General features: G+C 43.4%; 1 protein-coding gene across 1 annotated transcript in view; it reads right to left on the reverse strand.

The window, feature by feature from the left end:
* Positions 1–275: 275 nt before the first annotated feature.
* LOC311244188 (calmodulin-binding transcription activator 1-like) overlaps positions 276–25,330 on the reverse strand; it is a gene marked incomplete at both ends in the record, with an annotated part of 40,462 nt that continues 15,407 nt past the window's right edge. Inside the window, 3 exons of the mRNA XM_084333595.1 lie at positions 276–292; positions 1,893–2,027; positions 10,406–10,532. Of these exons, the coding sequence (XP_084189721.1) occupies positions 276–292; positions 1,893–2,027; positions 10,406–10,532 (279 nt within the window). The remainder of the gene's footprint in view (positions 293–1,892; positions 2,028–10,405; positions 10,533–25,330) is intronic.

Here is a 25,330-nt window from a genome sequence, read left to right on the forward strand (position 1 = left end):
AAAAAGCATCACGGGCAATGTGGAGGAGAGAAACCTTAGAAGGGCCGTTCTTAGATGTCAGTGATAGTAGTGTTGCTATAAAACAGGCGAAACAGTTGGTAAGTATGCATATACGTGTAATGAAACACAAATAAGTACATGCAATAGCAACTGGGGTACATAAGAACATTTTGAAAGATTGAAAATAGAGCTGATGATCCATTTGAGGTATGGGGGCGATGTAGAGAGGATCGCATCCTCCCGGCCATCATCACGGGACGTGATAAAACCTTGTCTCAGGGACCTCCTCCACCTGAGAGGAGTTTGGTTTGTTAGATATGATTAAGTTCAGAATTCCATAGCCATCTATAATGTAGTTGCGATAACAGTGGAGTGGCCATCGGGATAGTCACTTTTGCATATTCCCCCGGACTGGGCTAATTTATAGGGGCAGCTCAACCAAAAATAAAATAGAATAAAACATGAGCCCCCTTACTGTACCTGGAGTGCCAGCTATCCATCCAGATAGTTTCTGTGTGATTGGCTAGTTCTGGAGATGATCTGCCCTGAATCGCACCTTGCTGTGAACAATTTCATACACCCATCACTTCGGTAGAAAATAGTTCCTACATGACATTGTTCACGGTGGATTATCTTGAGTAACGAAGTAGATCTCAATGAATTATTATGGGGGCGTACTTTGGTAGAAAATAGTCCATACATGAGTAACCATGTCATGATTTCTTGAAAGAAACATTGCTTTAGATTTTTTCCGAATATATTTATTTTGGTGCTTTGAGTGCCACAAACTAATTCTGCAGATATCTCTATGGCAGATATCTCTATGGCAGATATCTCTATGGCAGATATCTCTACGGCAGATATCTCTCCTCAACGACCCCCAGGGGTTCCCCAGACCCCATGTTTAGGAACCACTACTCTAAGGAAAGGTTCTTTGAAAAGGACCACGGTGCTGTCCAGGGTGCTGAAATCTGATCTAAACTGTTCCCACACCGATGACGATCCAAGAACATTAATGCGGTTTCAGGGATGGAAGGTCAATGACAGACTTTGTTATGGAACTCATCTTCCACATTACTGTACCGTGTCAAGTTGATGAACAAAATGTGAAATCATTCATTCGTGACTGTTAGATTCTTTGTACAACAGAAACATCTTGAATGCCAACACTGACATTACCATATTTGAAGGACTTTCAGCAGCACGTCCAACCATCCATTTCATCTATTTCTTCTCAATTTCTAAAACAACCTTCTGGGATTTTCTGTATATTTAATTAGCTTCTTCAGGGAAAGCCAACGCACATGTCGGGAATCATGACAGCACACAGCTACACAGACGTGGCGAGAGAGAAGGAGAGAGAGAGAGACAGAGAGAGAGAGAGAGAAGCAGAGGAACAGAGGAAGAGAGCTGTAGCGTATGACAATCCAGCCGACATCCACAGGAGAGATGAAGAGTGAGATTGAGAGACTGAGAGAGAGGAGAACCAGAGACACAACACGACGACGGGGGAAAGAATGAAAGATAAGAGAGGAAGAGAGAGGGAGAGAGTGAGAGAAGAGAGAGAGACATAGAGAAGAGAGAGAGAGAAGAGAGAGAGACATAGAGAAGAGAGAGATTGAGAGAGGAGAGAGAGAGAGGTAGAGAGGTAGAGAGAGAGAGAGAGAGAAAGAGAGAGATATATATAGAGAGAGAGAGAGAGAGAGAGAGGAGAGAGAGACATAGAGAAGAGAGAGAAGAGAGAGAGAGAGAGGTAGAGGGAGAGAGAGAGAGAGAGAGAGAGAGAGAGAGAGAGAGAGAGAGAGAGAGAGAGAGAGAGAGAGAGAGAGAGAGAGAGAGAGAGGTACATGAGCAGCAGCTGAAGGCGAACTTTAGGGGACTTTAAGACGTACCATCCAGCGACAGCCAGTCGTGCTGAGATGAGGGCAGTGAGGGCAGGGCGCGGGCCTTGTACTCAAACACCACGGAGTTGGAGATGATCTGGTTACTGACAGCCACCTGCAGCGTCACCAGGCCGGTGTCGTGAGCTGGGGGAGAGCAAGAGAGAGAGAGAGAGAGAGAGGGAAGTATTCAGACATACAGGGTGGAAAGTGACTACGTATATTTATTACTACTGTAAACTACTGTGCCCATGCTGCGCTCAGACAGTAGACAGCAGCAAGTCGGAACCTTTTCATAGCTCAGGAACTGTCGACGGAAGTAGGGGAGAACGGGGATGGTTGTCACACTTTTTACTCTAGTGTGAATTGCTCATCATCAAAACATCTTTCAATTGTCTTCCCTACATTAAATTGAAGCTTAGGATGTTGGCTTGAAATGTGTATCCCTCTCATTTCCCAACATATTGTAACACAGAGTTAATCACCTATCAAAGACACTCTGACACATTGTGACAACCAACCCTAATCACTCGCCTACCACCGCAGAGACTCTGGGATCGAATCCAGCTGTCAGCGGTACCTCCGGCATGGTCAGTCGTCCCTACTAACACAATTGGCAGTGTTAGCGGGTGGGAAGCCGGTGGGGTATGTATCCTGGTCGTTGTAAACTGCGGTTCCTACTGGTCGGTCGGGGCGCCTGTTCAGCAGGGAGGGGGTCTGGGGGAGATAGCGTGAACCTCCGCACTCGTTACATTCCCCCAGTGAGAATCCTCGCTGTCAGGTGAAAAGAAGCGGCTGGCGACTCCACATGTATATCGGAGGAGGCATACACCCTCCCTAGGCCGACAGTGGGGCAATGCACGCAACGACCAGGAAGGGAATTGGCATAACGACAAAAAATTGGGATGGGTAAAAAAAAAAATTATATAAAAGAAGGCAAGAAGGACGAACAAAATGTTTAAGTTTAATTGCATTGACAAGTTGACAAATACATAACTTAATGAATCTTAACATAAACAGGAAAAACATATTTCACTACCAAAAGGCGCTGTCTCCCATATTTTGGTATGGACATGTCCAGAATCAGGATCAGAGCTCAGCTACATGGTCTTCTTTGGAGTAAGACAGCTGACCTTGAGGTGAGAGGACTTTTTGTGTTTTTCATGTGAAATTGTAAATATTCAGCTCCTCTGTATTCTTCTTCTAGGCTTTTACACAATTGGTTTATAATGAAACAATTGTTACCCTTAAAAAGTGTGAAGGGAAATCTATAGTTTAGATTGTTGTGGGCTAACTAACTTGTTTTTAGATGGTTGTTAGCCTTGATCATTCATTGTGACAACCAACCCGTGTGACAACCAACCCCGTTCTCCCTACCCGTTCTTTGTTGTGTTTGCATGAAACCGAGGACCATCACGGTCCCTGAACCCCATGTTGAGCGTCTTCTTTAGCTCCCATCTCAGGGCAGGGTCTCTCCCAGAACAGAGGAACCAGGAGTGACCCAAGCAGACGGTAATTGTTGGCAGACGTCAAGTTCCTGTTAGCAGACCGTGTGCTCAGCCATTCTCAACCTTGTGTTTGTAGTTGAAATACCTATGCATTTAAAAGTCAATCTCTTAGTTACATCAATAGTGTGCTGTCAGAACAGTCTCATATTTGTAGGTTAAGTATTTAAAGTTCGCCGTTGGCCATTTTAGCACTCTCAGCTTGTATTCGACCAGGAAATGCTTAGTTGTAAATCAATCAATCTATAGTGTGATCTCTGCACGCGCCACCCAGCCTTCCTTGAGCGTTCCTATTGGCAGTGAGAATGCAAACAGAAGAAACCCCTGAAGGTACAGTATGTAGTTCCTTTCAGGGAGTCCCCAGGACGCCTTATAGTGTCAACCACAGGAAATAGGAACTATTTGGTTGTAATAGTGTCCACCACAGAGGGACTATAGGAACTATTTGCTTGTAATAGTGTCCACCACAGAATAATTTTTTTTCCACTTAATTAATCTACTACTCAACACTGCCCCTACACCTCATCAGTCATCAACGGTTAAGTGTGAAGAACTTGCACTATTCTTTAACAACAAAATAACCTTGATCAGGGCCAGCATTACTCATGATAGAAATAAAGCTGATTACGGAAAACCGCGCAATGTAACCATGAGAAGATTCACATGCATCACATTAGATGTACTCTACCTACAGCTTTCTTCAAACGGGTGTTTGATAGTGTCTCAAGCCCTGTGCTAGATATCATCAACACTTAAAACTCTGCAGCCCGACTGCTTACTAGAACCAAAAGGAGAGAGCACATTAGTCCAGTCTTAGCTGCTCTACACTGGCTTCCTGTAACATTTAGAATTGACTTCAAGGTCCTTCTCCTTACATACAAAGCTCTAAATGGACAGGGACCTAGCTACATCGCCAACACTCTAATAAATTACACACCAGCGAGAACACTGCAACCATCAACTGCTGGACTACTAGAGGCTCCCAGAAACAGTCAAAAGAGGATCGGTAATGCAGCCTTTATCAACTATGCCCCAAAACTATGGAACAAACTACCCCAAAACATCAGGGAAGCCAACTCGCTAGACATCTTCAAAAGACAGCTTAAAACCTATTTCTTTGCTCAGGCATTTAAATGAAACATCAGGGATATCCTGACACAAATGATACTTTACCTGCACTATTCTTACCCTACCTACGTTTATACACTTCCTATCAAATTCATGTGTCGGTTCTATGCAATGTAATTTTAAGAGCACTGCTCTGTTGTAATTCAAACAATTTTATCACACTTTTTACTTCTTACTGATGCACTGCTCTGTTGTATGTTAAATACCCTGTTGTATGTCCGTTCTATTTTATAATTGTTTGCCTATTTTTAAACTGAATCCAACCGCACTTTGTCTATTCTATTTTTATTATTTGTATTACTGAATGAAACTGTAAACAGATAGGCCTATTGGGATGCTAGATCCTAATGTGAAACACTGTGATTTACCTTACCTTGCTACCTCTTTATCTTTTTTATGCTCGCTTATGCCTGTATTTTTTTTTTACTGTTGTGAAGCACTTTGCACTGCAACTTCTGTATGAAAAGTGCTATACAAATAAAGTTGATTATTATTTGGTTGTAATAGTGTCCACCACAGAGGGACTATAGGAACTATTTGGTTGTAATAGTGTCCACCACAGAGGGACTATAGGAACTATTTGGTTGTAATAGTGTCCACCACAGAGGGACTATAGGAACTATTTAGTATTAAAATAATTTCCTGACAAATTTTCAATAGTAACATCAATATTGCGCAGTCAGAACAGTTTCATGTTTGTAGGTTAAGTATTTAAAGTTGGCCAATTTAACCGTCTGTAGTGTGGTGGTAGTGAAAGGGTTCACCTTTTGTCGTGTGGCAGTGAAAGGGTTAACCTTCTGTACCTTCTGCAGTGAAAGGGTTAACCATTTGGTAGTGTGGCAGTGAAAGGGTTAAATAACATTTTGAGGCGTTTGTACTTTACTTGAGTATTATGCTACTGCATTTCAAAGCAAATAGTCTTTTGACTCCACTACAGTTATCTGTAACACCAGCGAGTGCTTTTAATAAAAAGGGCATATAAGACATGCAATCGATTCATAAAAAGTAGAGACTTAAATTCATTTTTTTCTATCCACTTTTTCTCCTTATTTTCTATTTTTCTCCCATCCCAATTTCATGATTCCAATTCTCCCTTCCCCTGTCTTGAACGTTGCTAGACTATGCCCCCCCACTGGTCTGCTGTAGTGAGGATAGAAGCCTTGCATCACGTGTCCCCTCCGCTACACGAGGAGGCAGCCTGTCGCATCTTTTCACCTGACAGCTCGGACTCTCAGTGGCGAGGTGTAACGTGTGGGAGGCTCACGCTGCCCTCGATACTTCCTGTTTCTGCTGTACCGGCGTCACCCAACCGACCTGTAGGAGTCGCTGTCCACAACGTCCAATCCCCACCCACCAGCTTTCCCACCCTCTAACACTTGCCAATTGTGTTAGTATGACGGCCGGCAAGGTGCGAGTGAGTGTTTTTTTTTTCTTCTTTCTTCTTTCTTCTTTTTTTTTATTTTTTTTACATGTCAACATGTTAAAATAATAGCTCTACATTCTGACAGCAATCACTTATATAGAGTGTTTGGTCAGTAACACGGGTCTCCCAGTCCCTCCACTATGCAGTAAATTATTTTCTGGTATTCTGTTCCCACTTTATCCAATCAGGAGATGGTGGTCTGACAAACATAAGAAATAAAAACCAGTTTCAAGCAAATAATGTGCTTGAAACAAGTAAAATAACATGCCAGTGCAGTAAGCTAATTTGACTTGGCAAGATTGATTGAAATAAGATATCTAGGGTTCTCTCTCCTGATTGGATCAAATGGACTGGGATACCAGAATATTTATTTCCTGTTTAAGATAAGATGAGACAAGATTATCCTTATTCGGGTGTCAAAGCAGCATGAGGGGGTGGGGTGGGGGGGGGGGGGGGGGGGGGGGGGGGGGGGGGGGGGGGGCAATACAGAGCTGCACAGTCCTATACAGTCCAGTATCTATATACACTATAGATACAATATAAAATATAAATACAACAATATAAAATATAAATACAAATACAATATAAAATAAAAAAGTACAAAATACAAGATAGTCCAGTGATAATTAGTCCAGTGATATGAGTCTCTAGTGCAAAAGAGTCTTTACTGCAGAACCGAGGGACTGGGACACCCACGTTACTGACCAGACAGTATCTTTAGGTTTAATAAAATGTTTAGTACAGTACCTCTTTCATCACTGAGGTGTACAGTATATACATGTAGTGTTTTATACTCTTTCATCACTGAGGTGTACAGTATATACATGTAGTGTTTTATACTCTTTCATCACTGAGGTGTACAGTATATACATGCAGTGTTTTATACTCTTTCATCACTGAGGTGTACAGTATATACATGCAGTGTTTTATACTCTTTCATCACTGAGGTGTACAGTATATACATGTAGTGTTTTATACTCTTTCATCACTGAGGTGTACAGTATATACATGTAGTGTTTTATACTCTTTCATCACTGAGGTGTACAGTATATACATGTAGTGTTTTATACTCTTTCATCACTGAGGTGTACAGTATATACATGTAGTGTTTTATACTCTTTTCATCACTGAGGTGTACAGTATATACATGTAGTGTTTTATACTCTTTCATCACTGAGGTGTACAGTATATACATGTAGTGTTTTATACTCTTTCACCACTGAGGTGTACAGTATATACATGTAGTGTTTTATACTCTAATCATCACTGAGGTGTACAGTATATACATGTAGTGTTTTATACTCTAATCATCACTGAGGTGTACAGTATATACATGTAGTGTTTTATACTCTAATCATCACTGAGGTGTACAGTATATACATGTAGTGTTTTATACTCTTTCATCACTGAGGTGTACAGTATATACATGTAGTGTTTTATACTCTTTCATCACTGAGGTGTACAGTATATACATGTAGTGTTTTATACTCTTTTCATCACTGAGGTGTACAGTATATACATGTAGTGTTTTATACTCTTTCATCACTGAGGTGTACAGTATATACATGTAGTGTTTTATACTCTTTCATCACTGAGGTGTACAGTATATACATGTAGTGTTTTATACTCTTTTCATCACTGAGGTGTACAGTATATACATGTAGTGTTTTATACTCTTTCATCACTGAGGTGTACAGTATATACATGTAGTGTTTTATACTCTTTCACCACTGAGGTGTACAGTATATACATGTAGTGTTTTATACTCTAATCATCACTGAGGTGTACAGTATATACATGTAGTGTTTTATACTCTCTCATCACTGAGGTGTACAGTATATACATGTAGTGTTTTATACTCTCTCATCACTGAGGTGTACAGTATATGTAAAACATGTGGTCATGTTTTATAGTCTGAATAGATGGGTTTCTTGTTTGTAAACAAAATGGGTTCAAGTCACATGACTGAGTCTTTCTAACTTTTACATATCTAGCTGATTGATCGTATCTAGCTGATTGATCGTATCTAGCTGATTGATCGCTTAGATCGCTAGGATGGCTAACAAATGCAAATATATTGTAGTCTGCCCTGTTATTCTGACCAGGATTACGTTCCCCTTTGCATCCTTGATGTGCACCTCGTCTGATGTGGATGAGAAGCCCGTCTATACAAACAAGAACTGCCTCCTGTCTGTCCATTAATGGGTCGGTTTGGTCTTAGTTGTCCCGAGACTTAGTTAGTTGATTAGTAGATGTTTATGTTTATTTACAGACTGAATGAGTTATTTCCTGAATAATGACACGCTTTGGTAAGCATTAGTACCAGTGCCTTCTCGGGAATTTAGCATGTCTATTTTTATCATGCACATCTTATGTCTTACCTGTTTTTTTTTCCTATGTCTATTTTATTATTGTATTATTGCACAATCGATGCAGGCATGACCACCCGCATTTCACTGTATGCCCTGGTATGTATGTGACAAATAAACCTCTTGATTCTTCTTAAAGTATTCATATTAAGTCCGCTTAATCATGCCGCTCTGAGATTTATCTCCAATTCACCTTATAGGACGCATCACTGTACTGTACACTCTATTCACTAATTGGTTGCAACACTGGTACAGTATGTTTTATATATAAGGCTGTTCTTGGAAAACTTCCATGGTACATCAGTTCCAAGCTTGAATTAATTCAAAACTCGCTCAACCTCAGATCCAGCACCTGGATGCACTTTAAAATACCGCCCCTGCGGACTGAGGCAAGTAAAAGAAGCCTATTTTATGTTGGTCCTCTGGCCTGAATGGACCTCCAGACACACGTCTCAAACTGGCCTCTCCGATCTCCTTGTGTTGCTTTAAACTAAAAACATCGGAAATCCTTTCCACCTGCTGCTCCTGCTTTGATGTTGAATATAAAGTTTGGGTTGATTGCTATTGTTTTATTGTGCTTGTACTTCTTTTAACGGAATTTGACTTTTCATTTTAAATACCGGTTGTATGGTAGTCTATACTGTATGTGTATATTGTGTCTTGTTATGTATGTTTTGTCATCATCTGTGCTCGCCTTCTTGGCCAGATCACCCTTGAAAAAGAGACCTCGGTCTCAATGGGTTTTTATTTTCTGGTTAAATAAAGGTTTGATGATGATGATGATGAAGTATTCCTATTTGAATCCTTTCCGTGTGAGTGGAACGGTGGAATGGTGGAACGGTGGAACGAACTTCCCACCAGTTAGCAGCCGAATACCTGACAAATTGTTCTGCCGCCGACTAAAAACACACTTCTTCAATCAATATCTGAAAAATAAACAAACAAAAAAACTTCGTACTGTCTTTTACTATCATGCACTTTGTCACTAAATAATCTTCCTTGTCTATATTACTAGCTACTATGCTAATTATGTCTTTACTACTATGCACTATGTAGCACCCATGTTTCAACACTGTTTGATGAACATTGTTACTCAGCTGAAAGAGTTGTACCCTTCCTGTTGTACAGAACTTGTAACTCGCTTTGGATAAAAGCGTTCAGCTAAATGACAAAATGTAAAATGTAATGTAATGTAAAAGAGGTTCTTCTGCATTATTGCATGTGGGAAAAAACTATATTACTGATCTGTTGATGAAACCAACTAATGGATTCACTGATTAATCCATACTATTAGTCGACTATCAGAATTTCTTTAGGGCAGCCTAAAGCCTACAAACCTCATTTCACTTTCCTTGGGGTAAATCATTTTTATTTTTTTTATGTCTCCAAAACAAGTGCCTGTAGTTCAATTGGCTTCATTTCAGTTTATTTAATTGAAAACACATTTATTCTCCCACACTTAAGAGGTGTTGATCGACGGCCTATAATAGGATGTGACAGCTTAGCAAAAGTTTTGAAAACCAATTTGAAACTTGAGATGGTTTGTTTTCATTTGCACTGTCTGTACGCACTACACATTCAAGTTACTTTGGGAATTGGGAATTATATATCGCAAAGATTAATGTCCAATACCGAGTTCTACCCCTCAAGAATAATTATGCGTATATATATATATCCATAATTAATATAGGCTGCTCAATAAACGTCCAGCATGGAGCTTTACTGTATACGTCCGGCACGCAGAGTGATAACTCACACAAGCAAGACTAAATCTCATTATGTTCACGGGCGTTCACTGAATCATGTTGATTATCTGACGGGTCACAAGGCTCCACCAAAGTTCTAGATGACTCATTGCACCAAAAAACACGAAAAGGACCCAGTGGGAATAAGCACTGCGTTTGGTGCAAGAAAAAGCTTGCTTTTCAAAAAAGCCGAGGCCGTTAAAAAGCTGACAATGTTGCCTTGAATATGATGACTCAAAAGAGAGGGAAACATCTGTGTTGTGCACCGAGCAATTAATGTGCTGCTGGGAGAAAAAAAGATCCATGCGGACCCTCCCCGACGTTCCCTCCTCCGCCTCGTCCTGACCTGACGTACCTGGGCAGTAGCAGCGCAGCACCCCTGGCTGGATGAGAGAGGCAGGAACGGAGATCTGGTCAAACAGACAGCTGTAGTTGGAGCTGGCCTCCTGCCAGGGACCGGTGATCAGCACCTTGACCCCACCCTGGAAGAACACACCAGGGGACAGTAATCAGCACCTTTGACCCCACCCTGGAAGAACACACCAGGGGACAGTAATCAGCACCTTTGACCCCACCCTGGAAGAACACACCAGGGGACAGTAACTAATCAGCACCTTTGACCCCACCCTGGAAGAACACACCAGGGGCCAGTAATCAGCACCTTTACCCCCCCCCCCCACCCCCCCACCTGGAAGGACACAGCATCATTCAACACAGCAATATGGTGCAGATTGATGCACTATATTACTCACGTATGGTTAATGTCAGGAGTCAAGTTTGATTACTCTCCATTAGATAATATGTTGTTGCCTGCAGTGCCACCTGGAGTACACTGCTGTGAACAACATGCAAGCAGGAGAAAATATATCCATATAAGGGCCGCTACTGCCATCCTGTGGGTGAATGGTGTAACAACTGTGCCTACTTGAAGGGCTACTTCTTATAAAGCCAACCTCTGGTGACCTCTTCACCAGATTCTAATTTCTAAACTATTCTGTAAACGTTTCATCCCAAAAAGTGATTCTTATGGTTATCTCCACTAGGCGCTATTATTGTATATTTACGGACTGTATATTACAGAATTTTCGAATGTATATACATATTTTAGAATGTATATATCCGACTGTGTATTTTTATTTGTATTCTTATTCTTATTCCTATTCTTATTTTATGACTTTTGACTAACTGAATGTTCATTGTGAGCGATCTGTAGTGCTGAATTTCCCCCAGGATCAATAAATAACTTCTATTCTATTCTATACATTGATTGATTGATTGATTGATTGATTGATTGATTGATTGATTGATTGATTGATTGATTGATTGATTGATTGATTGATTGATTGATTGATGTTTGTTATTTTTGTGTCTTACATACAGATGTATGCCCAGCCCATATGGGCTTACAAGACACGTAAACAATAAGTATAGTATACTTGACAATAAGTATATAGACCAAGATGGCCACAAAAAAATGTAATAAAATAAAACATAATATAACAAGCTATGAACAATGTATGTAAACAAAGAAACAAGATTATTTCATATAAAATGATATAGGATATAATGTGTTTTGTCTCAAGTGCCATGCTTTCTCCAAAAATCCTGCAAAACGGAAAATCTCCTCCACCAACTCAACATACAACTCTCAGACTGACTAAACAAATCCGGAATTACAAATAGAATTTTCTCAAATAAAGCCCTCCTCAAATCGGTGTACAAGGGACAGTGAAAAACAAAATGAAATTCATCCTCCACCACTCCCAGATCACAGAGAACACACAGCCGCTCCTCCTCAGGTGTACCTTGGAATCTACCCACTTCCTGCCAGACCTTAACTGGGCACACCGAGACCCCCGTCCTCTCTCTTCAAGTTTATTACATAAGGTTCAGTAAAATACTCTGTGAAATCTTTAATTTCAACATATTTATTATTTAGTTTAGGTTTTTTTTCCATATCTCCACCTTCCACTTAACCTGATGGATTGTTGATAATTTTGTTTTAATTATGTGAACCTTACACTGCAGATTGTTCATAAAAATCATACTTAATTCAGCAGAAGAAAAAAATCATCATCTCTCTTGACCAGTGATGACCGTGTGCTCTGTCCCAGTTAAATATCTTTTTAGTCACCGTGTCACTTGGCAGCTGGACCAGGCGGTTCCAGAACCTAACCATTTCACATTTTTGCTTGATCAAACATGAGTCCCAACCCATGTCCCCTTCTATAGCCCCTTTTGCTGTATATTTATGGACTCCCAAGAAGTATCTCATGGCACGGTTCTGGATAGCATTACATTCAAATAAATGTATACAAATAAAGTTATTATTAATATTATTCTATTCTATCTATAAGCGTCACCTGTGTAGCAGTTGAATGTGGACAGGGGATACAGAGCTGGTTAAAATACCACAGGTAGGAATCAGGGGCGGATTTAGGAGATCCGGGGCTTGCTCTTATGGCCAGGCGTCTATGATTCACTGATACAAAGTAAAATAGTGCAGTGCAATAAAATAGTTAGTAAAATAGAATAAAATAATGCAATAGTGCATTGCAATAAAATAGTTATCATCGTATTTTTTCGGGAGGCCGGTAAGGAGTGCATTACAGTAGTCGAGTTGGCTTGAGATAAAGGCATGGATCTGGTTTTCAGCGTCCTTTTGATTTATAAATGGCCGTACTTTAGCTATGTTTCTAAGGTGGAAGAATTAAGTTTTTGTCAACTTGTTGATTGTGATTTAAAGCTTAGGTCTGAGTCTACCATAACACCAAGACTTAACTCACTCAAATACAGTTAGCAGCTGGATAGACCACAGATGGAAATTAGCTTCTGCTAAATCTCAAACATATTTTCATGTAACAATGATGAATTGTAAAAAAAAAAAAAAAAAAAAAAAAAAAAAAAATTAAATAGATTCGGGGCTTTTCAGAATACATCCGGGGCTTGAGCCCAGGTAGCCACCCCCTAGCTCCGCCCCTGGAATTAGCTACGCGCGTGTGTAACCTGTAAACAAGTTATTTGCCCACATTGACAGTCTGAAAATAATAATGACAGTAAAGATAGTAATTTGTCTGTCTACATGAATGAAGCTCCACAAAGGTGGAGAGGGCACAGAGGGCACAGAGGTCACAGAGGGCACAGAGGGCACAGAGGGCACAGAGGTCACAGAGGGCACAGAGGTCACAGAGGTCACAGAGGTCCCAACTCTCCCCACCACACAAATGCCATAATTTGGATAAAAAGAAAGAAAGAAAGTATATTATAAAATAATTTGTTTCTGTAATCAAACATATATGGTAGGCTACATGTACATTATAGTGAAATGCTTGGTTCTGTATGACCCTCCTGCCATTGTGCTTCATATAGTAAAAAGCTAAAATAATAAAAACCAAACACTATAAATATACAATATACAAAACTAAAATGTACAAAATGCAAGAACAAAATGCTAAATGCAAAAATGAGATAGAAGATGTAAATCATTTGGGAATAAATAGATACAATATGGTGTACTATTTTGTGTGTTTAAAGTGTCTAAAGTGAATGTTTAAAGTGAGTGTGGATGTTGTGTGCAGTGAGTGTAGAATGGATGATTTAGTGTTACATAGAGTCCACATTGAGCATCCTGATGGCCTTCCACTTTGCACTATTGTATTGTAAATGAGAGCTATTATATTGTAGTTTATGCTGTAATTGGTGATTTATGGTTCAATGGTTTTGTTGTATTATTATTGTCTGCATTGCTTTTACCATGTCTATTCTATGCTCTATGTCTATTTCACTGCGGTAAAGCACTTTGGGCTGCAATTCTTGTATGAAAGGCGCTATACAAATACAAATTTATTATTATTATCATTATTATGTAATGTTTTGTAAATTTTTGCCTGGCACTACTGTGTTTTGTACTATCAATCTATAATGGTTTTAAAATTTATGAGATGCTGCCCTCTAGTGGTTAGGGTAGGGCATTACCACTCCAGACTTTAAAGGTACCATCAGCATTATGGCTTCTAAAAGGCTCGTAACAAAGTCATACTTTATTAATCCCTGTGGGGAGATTATTCCTAACTGTTTAGGATTTAAGAGCAGTGAGCAACCACAGACCAGATTCAGCTGAAACACAAGGGAAATCACAGAGTGGACCCAGCATGCATCATTAGGGTGACCAGATGCAAAAAGTCGAAAAGTGGGACAACAGTAAGATTTTGGTGGGACAAAGTGGGACAACAGTAAGATTTTGGTGGGACAAAGTGGGACAAAGTGGGACAGATAGATAATGTAAATTTTTTTATTAGAATAACTGAGTCTGGCAAAATGACAGGAGCTAGTTTCATACCACAGTCGGCTGACCTGTATGAATGGGAGTGTTGTACTGTGTGATAGACACTTGTTATCTCAGCTGCAGTGACCTTGTCCGTCTGGCTATCATTGTTTGGTTTAAAAAGAAACGTATCCATAGATCTGGATGTTTCTTTTTGGTGAACCACTTTCAAGTGAGACTCACGTCCACTGTGGCGCTTCAAGTCGTATTCTCCTCCATGCGCAATTGAAAACGAACTATGACACAAAACACAGAAAGCCTGCTGCGGATTGCCTGCCATCTGCCTCACCCAGTCATGTGTCGTTTGCCAGTCTTGGTTGTAACTGCAGGTCCGTTTCTTTTTACTGCTTTCCATCTTGAACTAGTTCGCTTGTAATGTTGTTGTTTTTTGACCAATCAGATTTGCGATATGAGGTAGCGTCACAAGTTCAACTCTCACGAGCAGAGCAGTGCGCTAAATTACTATAACCAATCAGATCTGTGATATGAGGTAGCGTCACGACACAGTCACGTCACAAGCAGGCAAGCAGCGCGCTAAAGTACTATAACCAATCAGAGCAATGTGTGTGGACAAGAGGCGGGTTGCTACGTTTACTGTCTGTAGGGAGGGGCTTTTAGACGCATGTTTTTTTTTGGCTTCGAAAAGAGGGACATCCTCTCAATATGAGGGACGCGGGACATTTGGTCAAATGGTGGGACAGTACAACCAAAAGGGGGACACCTGGTCACCCTATGCATCATGGTGTGGGAGGAAAGTACGCAGCGACATGGACACACTAGGGTTTCATGGCAGTCTCTCTAGCACATCATTTACCTATGATGGAAGCAACAGTTGTGATTGGAGGTTCAAGAGAAGAGGGCGGAGCTTCAATGACCGTGAACTCCACTCAACATAATTCCACAATCCCTACTTGCATATTAGTGTGCTTTTGAGAGACGTTTGTACGTTTACTGTTCAAAAAGCTAACTTGTGGAACAATGCTGATATACATTTAAGTTTACATTTTTTTATTTATTTTTTAACAATTTTTTATTTTTTTGTTTTGGAGTATTATTTTGATAAGAATATAGGATAGGCAAATATATGTATTATGCTTCAGCCTGTACCTTTTCAGTCACTGCTAAAATCAAAGACCATTGACAGTCTGAAGTGCATATTGTATTGTGTGTGATGACTGAATAAAAAACTACTATTACTACTACTACTACTACTACTACTACTACTACTACTACTACTACTACTACTACTACTACTACTACTACTACTACTACTACTACTACTACTACTACTATACTACTACTACTACTACTACTACTATACTGCTGCTACTGCTACTACTAATACGACTTTTCACAATGGGACAGTGTCACAACAAATGGCCATGTGAAAAAATCGATAGAAACGTCACTCCTAATCATCCTTCTTGAATGGTCATTTTGACAAAGGATTTTTGATAATGTCATCATGCAAATGAAGATTAGTTTGATGCGTGAGAGTGAGAAAGTTGGTGTGGCAAATTAAAGCTAGAGGGAGCCATTTCTGTCTAAACTATTCATATCTGGCTATTTTAATTGATAGTCAGCTTTATTTTAAACCTCACATTGAAAGTGAAGAAGCTAAAACTAAAACTAGGTTTTTATTTTAGGAACAAGTCTTTGTTTTCCCATTGAGTCTAGGAAGAGATTGGTCACCAGTGTTTACGTGTTTACGTGTTTACGTGTTTACCTTCATATCCTACGCACACTCTGTCCGACACGATGGACAGTGCGAACGGGTGCAGTGAAGTCGATCATAGACAATTACGCTGTTATTTCCTCTCTAATGACACAACTAAATTAAGAATCACATGATGAAACTGGCAGGAAAGCTGGGGGCATTTTGGCAGTCCTTGACAAATGTTGCACATTCTTTGGCCTGCACCTTGCGTTTATGTGTTTTTCACCAATTGAACAGCTGTCTAGGACTTTGCAAACTGTTAACACCATTAGAGGATACGCAACAAGCTGTACTGTAGCAGTTACTCAAAGCTTTATTCAGCGGAAGAGGTCAGATAATGCATTTGATGATTTCTACAAGACAGTGGTACAGGATTCGAAGGACAACCGAAGAATGTGAATCCCTATCCTCCTTCAAAACCGCTCTCAAAGAGCACCTACGGGTGGCCGCAATCGAAACTGGCCCCGGTAAATGTCCAAACTCCGCCCCCCCCCCCCCCCCCCCCCCCCCCAATGTACAGTTTCTTCCCCCTCGAATGTGTATATTTTTTTATGATCTCTTTCTCTTCTTAAACAGTACTGTATATTTGTATATCTTTTATATGTCATAAATGTCAGGATGAAACAGTACTGTATATCTGTATGTCATGTATGTCATAAATGTCTTGATGAATTGAAAATGGGGGACCCTGATGTAAACAAGGCGAAAGTCTTTCTCTGGTCTGCATCCCCTTAACGATTGTGTGTATTGAGCTGTACTGTATTGTACCCATTCTGCAATCTGTTAATAAAGTTTTCAATCAATCAATCAATCAATGCCCGTGTGTTGCTCAGGCCATGCACCTACCTACCCTTTCCAACAACCCCTTTCCTGTCTAACACCCCCCCCCTCCTTCCGGTCACCCTACCGAGCTCATGGGGCGGTGGTCTGGGGCTCGCGGGGCGGTGGTTTGGGGCTCGTAGGACGGTCCACACACCGCTATCAGTGTTCTTCTTCCCCGCCAATGAAGTATTCACCCAAAGACCCAATACCGTAGCAACAACTACCGCACTACCGGTAGAATAAATGCCGAGAACCGTGGGAAGTGATGCAAACTGTCTTGTCGTGTTTTGAACATTTATGTTGTGTTGATGGAATCACGTTAATATAGAGAGATGAGGCTGCAGGCTGTTAGCAGAACTAGTGCAACGCGCTGTTTGGGCGTAGAGAGAGCGTACGTCAGTGGCCAATCAGATCGCACAAACCGAACGCCGAAGTGCAACTCCGTTAGGGAACATATACACGCCACCCTACCTCATTGTTCCCCCGCCTCCTCCCTCTGTGTTTACCTGGTTTCCACGCCCCTCCCAGTCTGTATAAAGTTATATTTAATTTATGGCTTTGCGCTCTGCCTACTGGAACTATCCCTTTAATCATATACTATCATGAAAACTTTCACCCATGTGTACGCACCCACCTGCCTGACCAAGCCCACATCCGCTCATATATAAGCGGGGTCATGGCCACACCACCAGCTCCTTCCCTACTTTCACCACCGTGAAGTCCGTGTATAGCACCGCTTCAAGTTAGTGCTTAAAGTAGTTAGTTAGTTATAGGAGCTGTGTTGGCATTGTCTTTTGTTTCTGCCTCTCTCACTAATTTACGGGAGAAAGAAAGGATAATGTCGTCACCACCGGAGAGTCTAGAGGATTATTCTGACCTCCACCGGCGCTTCGCATTTGGGGCACGCGTCGCTGACCAGTTCCCCCGCCGGCGTTGTGCTCCGGCTGTGCAGCTGGATACTATGCCGCGAGAGGCGGTCGGCTGAGAGAGCTGACGGTCTCTCTAGGGCGGGTGGTGTCTTGCGACGCGGGCCTCAGGTGTGTCAGTTGTGCGGGGGCAGCTGTGCAGCTTGCGTCCCCGCACAACAGCCGGCTCCAAGCGAGAATCCCTTCGTTGCCTCTCCATAGCGGTATGGAGGGGATTCTTGTTTGATGTCCCACGACAACACAGTGCTCCTCCTCAGAGAGTTCGTAGCTTTGTTTTCCTGGGAGCCCCGATTCCGAGTCTAGGGTTCGAGTCCCGGGTCTCTGAAAAGGGATGCCCTCTGCCGCCGCGCTGGACGTAGCCCCGCCTTTCAAGACGAAAGCTCCCGGCGCGAAGGATGCGAGCTTGGTGTTTTGTTAGAAGAATATCCCCGAGCTCAAGACGGCAGCAGCCCGCACAAAACGGAGCTTTGCTGCCGATGCCACTGTATCTCTGGTAACACCGTTCTGTGAGAGGGACGGGTGTTGTCTGCCCCCTTTTTTCTGGGCTGAAGAAGAGGCAGTCGGCTGTCTGAAGTGACAGGCCTGCATCGCTATTCCTCACATTGCACAGCTTCAGTAGTAGCCGTTAGTGGGCCCGTGAGAGCTAACCGTTAGCTTGCTGCTGCGTTAACCGGTGGCTATCGGTAGGCCGGTAAGAGCTAGCGGTAGCTGGCCGTTGGTCAGAGCCGACGGTGGCCTGTAACGGCTGGCTGTTAGCTTGGTGCTAACCGTCAGCCTGGAGTTAGCCGCTAGCTTGTGCTATCTGTTGGCGTTAGCCGTGGGGAGGTAGCGGGCCCTGAACACTCTGACTCGGCGTCATCTCTGGCAGAAGATGTCGTCAGCCTGTATCTTGGCCGGCCACAGGATGTGGGCGAAGCGCCAGAGTGATGCTCCAGCCGTCGCCATTTCTGGCCCCGCCAGCAAGAGGCCTCGTCAACGTGGTGGACCAGCCATTTGTTGCGGCCAATCATCCTGCGTCCGGGGGTCAGGTACGGACACGTTATACTATGCTCCCCCCCCCCCAATTTTTTTTTGTTTAACAGAACGTGTGTTTACTTCACTGTATGTTGGGGGTTACGACGTGTGCCATGTGAACCCACAGCTACAAATGCTGGGGGTGCCTTCTTGCTTGAGGTTGTGCAGTTTTCTCTGAACATTTGCGTTGGTTGCTATTGTGTATAACTGGGCAAAGCCTGTAGTTACACTTAGCCAAGGCTTATGTCCTTCTCTCTACTTAAGACAGCGTTCTTTCTTACGTGAGTAAAAGTGAACTTGGGTTTTATTGTATGATGAGAGTTGTGTGTGTTTTCATGTAATACATTTAGGTAAACGTAGCATTGAGTCCACAACTGATATGGGTGTTCGCTCACAGAGTTGTACTCTCTTTAGTCTGGTATTTTTTCTTTGCTTAAGGGTAATGATAAAAATAGCGGTGGCAAGTTTTTCACACATAAGCCAGAGCCGTGAAATAAAACCAGTTTTTTTTACACAAACGAGGTTATCGGCTGTGGCTGGCGTGCATGATGTAAAGCTTTTACTCTAAGGTAAGTATGTGCTTTCATGTAGCTCGCTATGCAAACTGGTGTCATGGCTCTGCTTTTTTATGGTGTCATATCAGGGGTGAGGTGGTGAGGGGGTAGATAAAATAACCCCCCCCCCCCCCGGATATGGTTATATCCTTACGAAACTGATTGGCCGAGAGGTTGTGCCTTTCTACCTATCAGTCTCCCTGTCGAGGGTGTTCTCTCTCTCTCGGCAGTGGGGGGGGGGGGGGGGGGGGGTTCCTGTCTCCCACACCAAACCAGGATAGGTGGGACACGGGTTTCCCCCGGCCATTTGAAAACGTCACAGGCGCTTTTTCTTGCTGGCCAAGACATGTCCGTGAGTTACAGGGCCTGTACTACAGACCGCTGTCATTGTAAAGGATAGGTGATGCAATGCAGTAGAGACTATTTGTCTTCTACTCTGCTCCCTACCAGTAGTGTATAATATTGGGTCAGAGCCTCCTCCTCAGGGAGTTTCAGAGCCTCCTCCTCAGAGAGTTTCAGAGCCTCCTCTGAGTTTCAGAACCTCCCTCTCAGTGTGAGAGCCTCCTCAGAGTTTCAGAGCCTCCTCCTCAGAGAGTTTCAGAGCCTCCTCAGAGTTTCAGAACCTCCCTCTCAGTGTGAGAGCCTCCTCAGAGTTTCAGAGCCTCCTCCTCAGAGAGTTTCAGAGCCTCCTCAGAGTTTCAGAGCCTCCTCCTCAGAGAGTTTCAGAGCCTCCTCAGAGTTTCAGAGCCTCCTCCTCAGAGAGTCTTAGTCCAATTGTTACATGAACCTTTTTCAATTGTTTTACTCATGTTGTGGTCTCTCTGGGAGAATCGCTGTCTTCTCCTCTTACATAAAGAGCAGAATTGACGTGTTTTTTATTCCCAGGCTCGAGAGGCCATTGAAGCACAAGCACGTTTTCTTATTGGCCAAGAGACATGTCCGTGAGTTACAGGGCCTGTGCTACAGACCGCTGTCATTGTAAAGGATGGATGATGCGATGCAGTCGTCACTATTGGTCCCTCTGCTCTGCTCTCTAACAGTAGTGTATATTGGGCCGTTTTGTACTTAGTCCAATGTGTTACATGAACCTTTTTCAATTGTTTTACTCACGTTGAGGTCTCTCTGGGAAAACCGCTGTCTTCCCCTCTTACATAAAGAGCAGAATTGACGCGGTTGTTATTCCCAGGCTCGTCGTGGGAGGACCCGTGTCTGTGTCTCCAGTAGACCGGCTTCCTGCCGCTCGTCCCAGACAGCGAGGGGAAACATGGTGGGGTTCTTTCTTGTTAGAAATTCACTGTCACTGTTTTCTCGGGTTCTTTACGAGCATACACGCTGTTTTATTAAATCAGCGTGTGGTCTTACGAGACCGATCAGCGCTGGCCCAGGGTGTTTTTTCAATGATTGAATCCGCTTTTTGGGACCGGCGCGCCTTGGTTGCCCAACTGCGTTTTTTTATGCGGTCGGCTGGGAAGGAGATTCTTTTCTCTACCGAGCGCCAGTGCACTAGGTTAGACTCGAGGGCTCATGTACATCTCCGGGGGGAGATGACGGAGTAGATCAAAACATTGGCAGGGGGGTCTCACGCCCGTTAGGTGGGCCACCGGGAGCAGTGTGTTCGCATACTGACCGTCTTGGTGGCGCCCTCTGTGATGTTTTGGATCGACACGCATACCTACCCCCCTCTTAGGACTGGGGGCGGCGGCGTGACAAGGGCACAGGACTTGTCCTGGTCGCGCCGGACCGGATCAGTTTAACCCGTTGTCTGCCGGGCGCAGACAAGTTCCTGGTACCCCGAAGGACCCTGAGCTGAGGTTGATGTCATGAATGTGTGTGTCATATAGATGCCACTACGAGTTGCCCTTAACAGTGGTGTGCATTGGTCCATACTGTACTTTTTTGCACAATGTTAGGGGGTGGTCCTTCTCCATTCATTTCACCCCTCCCTCCCTGCTGAGCCGGGGATGGGAGGGGGCTGTCGGGGAGGCTGTTTCTGTCAACTCCTCTATGCATCCCTGTGTAGGTCCCAGTCCTCCAGGCCCAGGTCGGGTCTCCCCCTCAATGACCTGTGGCCTGGGTTAACCCTTTTTAAACCTGAAACGCTTGAACTGCATTGTATAGCCTGTGTATACACGCAGTTATGTTTCCGGGGTTTCTTAGCGGGTTATGGGAACAACCACTCTCTGTTAATAAACATAGGGGGGTGGTTGTCGCTCCGGTGTGTTGGTAGCAGAGTCGACTCTCAGGTTGAGCCCGGGTCTGACCCCGGCTGCCCGAGAGTATGCCCCCGCATCTTTCATGTCGTCTGCCAATTGTGTCAAACTCTTTCTCTGAACCTTGACCCTGCAGGATTAATAAATTGGCAGGGTCAGGGTTCGTGGTGGAATCTGTTCGCTGGCGGGGTTGGCTAACTCCGACTCCGCGAGGCTCGTGGCCCCATGAGATTGTGACATGGTGCACGGCATACTGAACACCATTTCCGCCCGGATACTGTTCTTACAGTAGGCCCCTTAGGCACCTGTCTAGTCCGCAGTGCTCCGGGCACAGGTCGAGTTCTGCTCTTAAGACCTGTCGACCTGGATTGAGGGATCAACCTCCTTGGAGGGTTGTCTCCCCGACGCGCCAGCTGGCCTCACGACATTGTGGGGGGGAAGCCTCCTTGGGAGCGCTTCGGGGCGGCGTGCCAGGGGGAGAAGGGCCTTCACCTGTTTTAGGCCCTGTCCGATACGCTGTCGATGTGGGGGGTGGTGTCACCAGTGACCGTCTGGTGGGGTCCCGATGCCGCGCCCTCGTTGACCTCACCAGGCCCCTTTTTCAGGGGGTCCTAGCCCCCGGGATGTGGCCTGGGGCTGGGACCTCCTCCACGCCCCGCTGCTACGGCCTTGCCACGGGGTTGGGGCTTTTTGACCGCGAACCTGCGATGTTTTTTGCTTCACGTCTGTTCCCTGGTGGCGTGCGGGATGCACGTCCGAGTAGTCGCGGGCCCTTCTATATGAAGGTAAGTCCCACGGTCTGCTCACCCTGTGCGTTTGAGGTGCTAAACCCTCTTCGCACAGTCGGTTTGGTCTCCCTCTTGTCCCTCACTAGGGAGGCCCGGGGGGTCCGGATCCTTCCCGGTATTCTGATGGTTGTAGGGGGCCTCAGCGGGTACATCTGTCGAGCTTTCCGCTCTACTCCACTCCTGTGTTCCAGTAGGCAGAGCGCAAATCCATAAATGAAATATAATGAAGGTTATCCTATAACCCTAGTTATATGAATTATTATGGACCCCACGGTCTTCCCTTTTTGGCGGTGAAAGACTGGGGAAGGAGCTGGTAGTGTGGCCATGACCCCGCTTATATATGAGCGGATGTGGGTGTGGTCAGGCAGGTGGGTGCGTGCACATGGGTGAACGTTTTCATGATAGTATATGATTAAAGGGATAGTTCCAGTAGGCAGAGCGCTCGCCATAATTCATATAACTAGGGTTATAGGTAACCTTCGTTCTACCCTCTCGGGAGCTCCATTGGATTCTCCCGGCCAGAGACCCGTTGAGTCCTCTACCTAAACTCCTGAACTAAATTCAGGGCTCCCACAGACATTTTCCAAGCACTATTTTCCATTTTAAAAGGGCATTTAAAAGGATACTATTCACTTTTAAATGCTGTTTTTTATTGAAAAGAAAATCGGATCCAATGTTTATGGCTTAAAAAAAACTATTCTCTGACAATTAGTTACACTTTAGATAAAAAAAATTATATTTTCTTGATTCAGAACTATTTTATCATGGATGAACAACACTTTCAATGCGAATGCTTGATTTGAATTTCAAGGACTTTTTAAGCACCTTGTTAAAATGGGCTGTTTTCAAGGAATTCCAAGCCTTGACTTTTTTTTGACAAAAATCAAGCACTTTAAGCACTTCAAGGACCTTGTGCGAACCCTGTAAATTGTATTCGATTTACCATGTTTTGGCTAATAGATTTGTAACAACCAAGATAATTTGACCAAGCGCACAACACTAGATTATGGCGATCCGCTTCACATGGAATGCATCTGCTCAGTGTTTACGTACATTAGATACTGTCTATTGTAGTGCACTGAGGTTCATGAGGTTCGTGAGGTTTTGTACATCAAGGCTAATTGGTGGCTCATACTGTATGTATTTACACGTCCATTCTTGGTACAGTATAGCCTATATCTGTATGCCGTGTATGTCATAAATGTCACTATGAATTGAAAATGGGGGACCCTGATGTAAACAAGATGAAAGTCTTTCTCTGGTCTGCATCCCCTTAACAATTGTGTGTATTGAGCTGTACTGTATTGTACCCATTCTGCAATCTGTTAATAAAGTGTTCAATCAATCAATCAATCAATCAATCAATCAATCTACGCTTGTCTGACCTGTACTTATCATTCTGTACCCATGGTACCACACAGAGCTGGGTGAATCGGCTATTAGGTATTATCGCTCCCTCTTCCTGGAACACACTACAAGCTAACTTGCGATCTGATTCATTTAAAACATTAACCCTTTCACTACCACACTATACATACGGTTAACCATTTCACTAGCACACTACAGACAGTTAACCCTTTTCACTACCACACTACAGGCGATTAACACTTTCACTACCACACTACAGGCGGTTAACCCTTTCACTACCACACTTGTGAGCTTCATTACAACACTGGCTGATAGTATTGTCCCTACTAAAAAGGTGCGGGTCTTCCCAAATCAGAAACCGTGGGTGGATAGTACTATCAGAGCAGCTCTGAAATCCCGCACCACTGCCTACAACCTGGGCAGAAAGTCAGGAAACATGGAGGAGTATAAGGATACGGTCTATACTCTGCGCAAGGCTGTAAAACTTGCAAAACGGACATATGCTGATAAATTGGAGACACAAATGACAAAACATCTTCATCAACAACTATAAAATTAGGCTGAGATCTGCTAAAACAACTGTAAACACAAAACGAGTTAAAGACAGGGACAGTCTAAGGGCTGAGGGTAAAAATATGGCGATAGTCATTGAAGATAGTGACTTTAGGGAATAAGCACATTGTGTATACCGTTTACTCTTATACATATTATAACCGATAAGGCAGATCTCGGACAACGACGAGAAGGCCTACCGGGAAGAGGTTGAGGTACTGGAACGCTGGTTGATAACACAGCCAAAGCACAATCTGGGTTTTGTCAACTGTTACGTTCCAGCATGTGGTTGTTGTATGTTGTTTGTCCTTTTGTGTCTCCTTCTCTCTCTCTCTCTCTCTCTCTCTCTCTCTCTCTCTCTCTCTCTCTCTCTCTCTCTCTCTCTCTCTCTCTCTCTCTCTCTCTCTCTCTCTCTCTCTCTCTCTCTCTCTCTCTCTCTCTCTCTCTCTCTCTCTCTCTCTCACTCCAGGTTCCTGTGATCAATCAAGAGACCAATTGGAAACCAGCCAGTCATCCCAGCCATCAATCATATCACCAGTTGACCAATCGGAAGCCCTCCCCTTGTTTTAAAACCCATGTGGCACTTCCTGTTTCTCTTCTTCTTTTTGTCTCCGTTGCTGTTGGCTAAATGTAGGTATGTGACTTAGTTAGCCAACTTGGTAAACGTGTGTGTGTTCTGTGTTGGGAATTGGAGCAGGTAAGGGGCCCAATGCATTTGGTGCTACACGTAGGGCTAGTATTGTCTAGACACACTAGGTCAGGAGTGATGCCACTCATTGTATGTTTTGGACATAATGTTTGCTTAGTTAGTGTAGGTAGTGAGTACTCGAGTAGTTTTTATTTGACCTTTTGTGTTTGTGTATAGGTAGATAAGATATTACTTACTGAATTTGTTTTGTTTTACTCAGTTAATTCCTTTGGCATCATTCAAGCTCCTTTTTCATACCCCCCCCCCCCCCCCCCCTTCCTCTTGGGTTTTGTGTCAATCCACCATTGTCATTGTAT

This window comes from Notolepis coatsorum, assembly GCF_963971535.1.
Source record: "Notolepis coatsorum genome assembly, chromosome: 17".
In the NCBI taxonomy this organism is placed as follows: Eukaryota; Metazoa; Chordata; class Actinopteri; order Aulopiformes; family Paralepididae; genus Notolepis; species Notolepis coatsorum.